Source organism: Solanum dulcamara, chromosome 4 (genome assembly GCF_947179165.1).
Source record: "Solanum dulcamara chromosome 4, daSolDulc1.2, whole genome shotgun sequence".
NCBI lineage: Eukaryota > Viridiplantae > Streptophyta > Magnoliopsida > Solanales > Solanaceae > Solanum > Solanum dulcamara.
In genome coordinates this window covers 78,557,595-78,566,129 of record NC_077240.1, presented here as the reverse complement: position 1 = coordinate 78,566,129, position 8,535 = coordinate 78,557,595, and the positions used below count along the sequence as shown (strand labels likewise).

The window sequence follows — 8,535 nt, the reverse complement described above, 5'->3', positions numbered from 1 at the left end:
AAAAATGAAGCCGCCTCTACTATGGAGCATTTTACCTACTAATGTGAGATTCTCCTATGTAAAACTCGAATATAGTCGAATCCAAAAACAAATATTGAACACCAAATGAAAAACAAACAAAAAAACCATTTTTGTAATATCACCCGAAGTACAGTTTTCTCGCTCAAATTCTTATCATATAACACTCAAATTAGGCTCTCGACATCAAGTGAAAAACCAAAATAAAAAGGATATTGTAATTATCTCCCAAAATAGAGTTTTCCGATACAAAAATGATTAGCCAAGTCTCAAATCAGATACCAAACACTGGATGTAAAAAAAAAATAAAAAATCTTGCAAAAGCCACCCAAATGAGATTTTTCAGTGAGAATCCAAATTATTAGTCGAGCCTCAAATCAGATATAGAATACACACGACGTAAAACAAAACAAAAAAAACATAAAAATATTGTAATGATGATCATTAAGCATACCTTGTTAAGGTGGCAACTTCAACACAAGGTGAATTTTTCCAAACATCAAAATGACTTCTTAATATTTCCCTTGCTTTATCCTTTATATGTGAAGGAAAATCAGCTTGAATTACAGTACAAATCTTTGACACACTTTCGACTTTCAACATTTCTTGAAGAATTCCACTTGTTGCTGAATATTTTGAAATTAAACAAAGGATCAGTATGGCTTTTTCATCTACAATTGGAGAAACCTTCAAAATCCTCTTTGTAATCAGAGCAATTCCAGCAGCATGACTTAAAAGTTGTGCCCTCCCATCAGCACAAGAACATAAATTGAATAATATCCCAAAAATGAGCTCTTTGTTTTTTTTATTTGATGAAAAATTGAGTTCGAGCTCGATGAGCTCTAAAATTGCCCTTGATTGAATCATCAGGTTCCGGTTTTTGCCCGAAGGACTAGTGTCTACCATGACTTGCAAAGCGGCATTAACCCCTTTTTGCGTGATGGTTGTAGTATTACTATCACTCTCGCGTAAAAACCTAATTATTTTCTCGAATAATTGGGGTTTTAGTCTGTCCAATGTGCTCGTATTCGCCTTTCCAATGATAAATCTCAATACGTTCATCGCGTGGTTCTTGATCATTGCATGGTTCTGCATGTCGTGATCAAGACCTAACGCCCACGTTATTGAATCTATTAGCATCTCTTCGCGATTTTTGACTTTATTTTCATGACAAGATGAAAAATCCCAAATCAAGCAAAGTGTACTAAGGGCTTTTTCAAGTCCATTAGTGTTACATTTCTTGTAACATTGGATCAAGAAATTAACTAGGGTTTCATGAACTCCAACTTCAACCATGTATGTCTTGTTTCTCTCATTCTCCTTAGCCAACATCTCCAATTTCTCCAACGTCTTAATATTCTCCATCTTAGGGACTGAGAGATCAAGCACGAGATTGAGGACGTAGAATTTGCTTAACGGAGGCTTCGGAGTCAAGACCCGATCAACAACGTTGAATCCATTCGATACACACCACGCTTGAATCAAACGACGTAGAGTATGGTTTGGTGTTAGGTCTGAATCTCGTGGCACGTGTAGCTTCGTGACCGGACAAATGGCGTTATTATTAGGGTTTTTGGAAAGCCAACGTTCAATACTATCACGATCATACGTGATTCCCGTAACGATCGTTATGGGATCTTTCATGATTTGTAATGAGATTGGACAAATGAAATACTCAGGAACTTCAATATTTTCCATTAAAAGAAGGGGAAATTGAACTAAAAATGTTTTGGCTTTTCAATTTGGTTGTGTTACAATAATAAATAAAGAGGTGTGGAAAGCAGAAAGGAAATTGTGGTAAGAAAAAGTGGCTAAATTTATTGAAGTAAATGAAGGAAGAAGACCGGAGACTATAATAGAGTGGAAAAAATTGAGTAAGGTTTATATAATTGAGAAGGAATTTATTATAAGATTGGGATTGGTCAACGTAACTAGTCATACTTTCTCACAATGTGATTGATTGTGGACTTTGGTCAAAGTAAAGAGCAACAAGCTAGCTTTTCTTTTTAAGGTTTTTTTTTTCATTAGTTATGTTCAGTATTCATATTGAGATTCTTATTTTATTAGGATAGGCACGTACGGTAGATACCAAACACTATACTCTAATTGATATTTTTAATATCATAATTTCGATATTATGATTTGATATGCGTTTTCAAATTTTTTAGTATTTGATATTTATAAAAAGAATACTAAAATATTGAATACCACATCAAAGTATATATATATATATATATATATATATTAATACTATAAAATATATAAATTAATATTAGTACATAATCATTTGGACTTCAGAGTTTTGACTACTCTATCTTGATTAAAATGTTATTTTTATGTAATTGATTTATAACGAAGGGAATTACTTGTTTTTTCTTTGAACATTTTTACTTGTGTAAGATGTTAGTATGATATATCTAAAACATTTCTTGAAAAATCGAAGTCATATTTCTCTATTGCAGAGTATACGTGTAAATAGAAATTGAACAAACTATGATAATGGGTATAAATATTCTATCACGCATATCAAGGTAGAATATCCAAATACCATCTTTGCTTAACCGCGTTACTTTAGTTGTCTCTCTCTAAAAGAGTAAAAGTACAATAACAACAACCCAATGAAATCTCACAACGTGGGGTCTGGGAGGGTAAAGTGTACGCAGACTTTACTCCTACCAAAATAGGATGGATGTTTCCGAGAGACCCTCGCTCTCTAAAAGTAATTTAAGTTAAAGTCTAAAACTCTACAAAACCAGTCAAACAGCTACTAATACTTTTGTTGGACTTCCAAAGTTTTGTCTACTTTTTGGTTTGTTTTGCATCAAAATTGTTCAAGCTATCAATCAACTACCAAAATAATATTATCTTAATATTATCTTGAAAATTTTATACATTTTTGAAAGCAGAGGCGGATCTAGGATTTTGAATCTCTAGGTGTCATACTACTTTAAATAGTAACCTATAGCAAAATTTCCAGTGTAGAGTAAGATAATACTTAATATTTATTAACAAATTTGCATACAAAATTTAGACTTGTTCTGTTGCTTCAGTTAAACTTTTACTTACAAAAGATCTAGGGTTCTAATCTATTTATTCACAATTCTTTTTACAATAAATTCGCTAATGATGTCTTGCATGGTAAAAAAAGTTTTAAGAAAATACACTCCACAACAGGGCTCAAAATTGCATCCCTAGTAAACCTAAGTTTTAACCAAGGACACCACAAAACTCACTATTTCTAAGAGTACTTTGTATAATATTTATACTTTTCTTATAAATATATATATATATACAGAGTTTCAACCGAAATCACTAGGTGGCGTGGCACCCCTTTTCAATTACATAGATCCACCCCTGTTTGGAAGGTTCTCAAAAAGGTTAAAATGTTATATACAGTCTTTTACAAATTAAAGATTTTTAATATTAGTAAAGCGATCATCGATTAATCAACATGTTAATTAATCGATTACGATATATTAAGTAAGATTTTGGTCTAATTTTTTTTTTCTGCAGTAGCTCAAGCGTGACATGAATGTAAAAGGGGTTGCTTATGATCTTCTTACTTCTTATTCTGATGATCATAGAAAAATACAGTTTGCCTTCCTTTTAAAGTCCTACTATTAGATTTAATAAAATGAAGGTAAAGAGACTTGTCCTCACTAGGGAAGCTTTTTTTCTTTGTTCTTTTTTTTGAAAAAAAAATTAAACCACCTCCCAAGCTATATTCATTTGTGTTGGTGGGAGGTTTGGCAAGACTCAAAGAGGACATAAATCTTACCTCCAGAAGATTCATTTAAACTGTAATTACAGGACACTTCTTATCACGCACAAAGTTTGTACGAAAAATACATCACTATGACCCTAAATTGAAGAAACGAAAAGGAAATATCAATTAAAGGCGTTCTTTGTTATGGTATATGATATATATTTTAAGTTTTTTTTAGTATTCAATATGATATTTGATATTTAGAAATAACATATCAAAATACTGAATACCATATCGAAGTATATAATTACATAAATAATATATATATATATATATATATATATAGAAAGAGATCAATCGAAGTGCTACCTACTTAATTTCTTGAAGGTCATGAAATACATAAATTGGAGATCCACATCATTTTTTGTCTAAAGAAAAATACACTACTACAATCCTCCACACACCAAAAATAATTTGGGGAAAAGAATAGGGGAATATACCGAGTTGTACTCACATATTTTATAAGTAAAATCATACAAATTAGATATAACTTAATAATTTTACCTCAAATCTGATATATATTTATCTTAAATAATTCATTTTTATAAATAAATTATAAATTTAAAACTCAGCAATTCTAAAGAGTTAGAATATAAAACTTAATTAATTCATAAACACCAAATCTTAAATACGCCTTTTAAACAAAATTTTCCTTAATTCATGGTCAATAAATTCAACACGTAATTAATAAGGAATAGCTATTCTAGAACAAAAAAAAAAACAGTTAATGAAGTGGAAAATTAAATTATTCTCTTGTTTATTCTTTCTGTTTGGTCAAAAAGGCAAGTCAATTATCCAATTGACTAAGGGGTCGTTTGGTTGGGAGTAATTATCGATAAGTTATTCCAAGATAAATTATCACATCATATATATATAGAATAACTTATCTCATTACTAAGATATAAATAATGAGATAAATAAATTAAGAATTATCTAATATCTCTAACCAAATATAGAATAAAATAATTCTGTATTTTATCCTAATATTATTATATTTTATACCTCATACTACACGACTTTTAAGAGTGTTACAACACTAAACTTTTCAATTTATGATTCACAGAGAAAAAAAAAGAGAGAGAGAGAGAGACTCTAGAAAAAGTACAAATTAATTGGAGGTAATTAAGAGCACGAAAAAAGCAACTAAAATTTTAATAGTTAGTGGGAAAAAAGTTTAGCAAAATGTGTAACTTGTTATGAAATGAAATTGGCGAAATCTATCGGTGGCCCCCTAAAGTTGGCACCAACTTTCATTTAGACACCTCAATTAGGCTTTGTTCATTTTAGACACCTCAAGTAAGACTCCAATGTGTCATTTTGACACTTTGTGCTGACTTGGCACATTGCGTGTGCTGCACCCATTTTAAGCGCGTGAAAAACGTTTTTTTTCTTTTAATTTTTTTTTGTTTTTGTTCTTCTTCTTCATTTCTATCATCATTTCTTCTTCTTTTTCTTCTCCATTGCGTGTTCTTCTTTTACAAATCATTTTTACAAAACACAATCTTTCTCCATTTTCTTCAACACCCATTTGCCCAAAACCCATAAATTCCCCTCTCCCAATCTCTTCAGACGATTCAAGAATCGTTAATAGACTTGTTCACATATTCACTAAGCCTCTTGATTCATCAAAAAGCCAAGAACTTGTTGAGTTGGGTTCAAAGATTACTACTTGTTTTGTTGAAGCTGTTCTTAGAAATATGAGAAATTGGAGAATAGCCCATTTGTTTTTTAATTGGACTCTGAATTTTGTTGTGGGTTTTTGAAAGTTTGAATTCTTTAACAATTTCAAAGAAAATAATTTTAGATTTGTATTAATCTTGCCGGAAGAATTGGAGGTTCGTTGAATTTTTTGATCCAATTTGATTTATATTTTTGTTTGACATTATAGCTTCATTTTTTCCTCTTTAGATGATATGGATAGCGTTGGGTGGGTGTTGGAGGAGAAGAAGATCTGGTGGGGGAGGGGTTGGGGTGGTTAGGGTTAGAGAAGATGACGGTGGAGTGGGTAGGGTTTGAGAAGATGAAGGTGGGGTGGGTGGGGTTAATAGTTGTTAATTTTTATTTTTTTAAAAAATTATTATTTAGATTAAAAAAATGCCACGTGTCATTAAATTATTGGTCATTTTTTTATTCGAAAATCATTATTTGATAATTATTTATTTAAAGTGAGATAAAGTATATAGTTTATTATTGTAGAAATATAAGTCGAAGATAGTGCGACAATGAAATGCGAAACTACCTTGAAACGCAAGGACTAAATCGTGTTTTTCATTATTATTATTATTTTATTTGTAAAAAACAACTTATTTTAGTATAAAAAGGTAAGGCTGAAATTTGGATTCTATTATTTTTGGTCCAATTTCTTTGTGGAGGAAAAGCAGTGGGGTCCTCTACCCTTGCTTTTTCTCGAACGCCACAAGTGTTTTGCAATTTTGGAAAGTGCATATATGCATTAATATATATGCCATGTGTTTTTATTTAATTTATTGTTTTTGACACGTTAGGTGAGTGTATTGTTGACACCCAATTTTGGTTATCCACAACGCAAATTAGCTATCGAGTTTCTTTGAATTTGAACATTTTGAAACAATTAGCTTTTATAAAAAATATATATTTTTTCATATTATTCTTAACTATTTTTATCTTTTTATAAATTTTAGTATAATATACATATTTCTATATAACTATATATTTGATTAATATTTATGTGGTTATTCAAAAATTACCTTAAAAGATTTTATTTTTTACTAAATACAATGTTAGTTAGGTTAGTTTAATTATAGTTTGCATTTTTAAAAATTTTAGTTTTTTTTCTAAAAAAAATAAAATAATAATAATAATAAAAAAAATCCCAAACTCCCACATCGAAAATACATGGAAAACTTGGGGGTTTTGGAGCCTATATAAAGGCTCATATTTTCATTAAGAAAAGGAAGAAGGAGGAGGTTTTTTAACCACCCCAAAGTTAGAAATTTTCTTAACTTGGCTAGGATTTTGGAGTTTTGTCCCCAGCCTAAAAGTTGTGAAAATTTCTAGCTTTCAATCTATATTTTCTTCACGGAAAATAGGAGATTGAAGTTGAAATTTAGGCTAAGAACCCACGAAGGTTCGAGTCTAAACTTTTTTTTAAAAAAATCTTTTTCTTTGTTTTTGTAGATTGGAGTTCCATCAAGCTATTATTGGATGAGGGTGAAGTTGTCTTCCGCTCATCGTTTTCAATCTTGGCCCGGAAAGAGGTAAAATATTTTTTCAGTTTTATTTTACTTAATTGTTTCACGTTTTATATTTAGTTGATTCATAGTCTTATTTTTTTTAGTTAGTATGTATATAAGAATAATTAAAATTAATGATATAAATTTGTTATAGTCAGCATGTGTTAGGATTAATTAGCTAGCATGTGTTAGAGTTAATTAGCTAGAATATGTTAGGATTGTTTCATTAAAGCACTTAGTTTTGTTCATTATTTTTCCAAGTAGTTTGATATTATTATTATTACTATTATTATTATTATTGTTTGTTCTTATTATTATTGTTTGTTCTTATTATCATTATTGTTGTTATTATTATTGTTGTTATTTTTATTATTGTTGTTGTTGATTACTATTATTATTAATATTATTATTATTATTGATTGTTGTTGTTATTATTATTGTTGTTCTTATTATTGTTGTTTTTATTATTGTTGTTGTTGATTACTATTATTATTATTATTATTATTGTTCTTATTATTGTTGTTGTTGTTGTTATTATTATTGTGTTCTTATTATTGTTGTTGTTGTTATTATTATTATTATTATTATTATTATTATTATTTTTGTTGTTGTTGTTGTTGTTATTTTTATTGTTGTTGTTCTTGTTATTATTATTGTTGTTCTTATTATTATTATTGTTGTTGTTCTTGTTATTATTATTGTTATTCTTATTATTATTATTGTTGTTCTTATTATTAGTATTATTATTATTATCATTATTATTATTATTATTATTATTATTATTATTGTTGTTGTTGTTGTTCTTGTTGTTGTTGTTCTTATTATTATTATTGTTGTTCTTATTATTATTATTATTGTTCTTATTATTATTATTATTGTTGTTGTTGTTGTTGTTCTTATTATTATTATTGTTGTTCTTATTATTGTTGTTCATGTATTATTTATTGTATTTATATTGATTCGGGTTGTAATAATTTAGTTACTTATGTTAGTTATACTTTCCTAGATATTAATTTTAATTTATTTTAACCTAATTAGATTCCCCTAAAGATAAACCAATTCATGTTAAGTTTACTCTTTAAATGATTTTCTATCTTTACTTATTTATTTGATAAACTTTTACTTTTTTATATATACATCTATATTATTTTCAATGTTTAAGTTTAATCTCTTTTTTTTTTCTAAAAAAAAATAATTCTAAAGTCTTCATTTCATTTTAAATTAATATTTTCAAAAGTTAGTCAAATAATTTTCAAATCGTCGGATAACCGCGCGTTAGCGGCCACTTTGAATGCTTAACACCTTCTCAAAGTGGAAATAAGAACCTCGTACCTTTTTCTCTAAATTTTTAAGACTTAAATCTGTTAGGGTCTTTTAAATTAAGTTTTCTTAATTTCTTTAAAAAAATTAAGTGGCGACTCCTTTTTTCTAAAATTGATTTTTTCTCTAAAAAGTTGAAATTAATTTTAAACCATTTTTTTTCGACATAACAGAAATGGCGACTCTGCTGGGGAGTAAATAGGTTCTAACCATTAGATT

The 8,535-nt window shown here is 28.6% G+C and overlaps 1 protein-coding gene across 1 annotated transcript; it reads right to left on the bottom strand.

Moving 5' to 3' along the window:
* Window positions 1-441: 441 nt before the first annotated feature.
* Window positions 442-1,731, bottom strand: LOC129885151 (E3 ubiquitin-protein ligase PUB24-like). The gene has a single exon (XM_055959353.1). The coding sequence runs from the start codon at window positions 1,714-1,716 to the stop codon at window positions 463-465; it is 1,254 nt and encodes a 417-aa protein (XP_055815328.1). The 5' UTR covers window positions 1,717-1,731; the 3' UTR covers window positions 442-462.
* Between the last annotated feature and the right edge of the window lie 6,804 nt (window positions 1,732-8,535).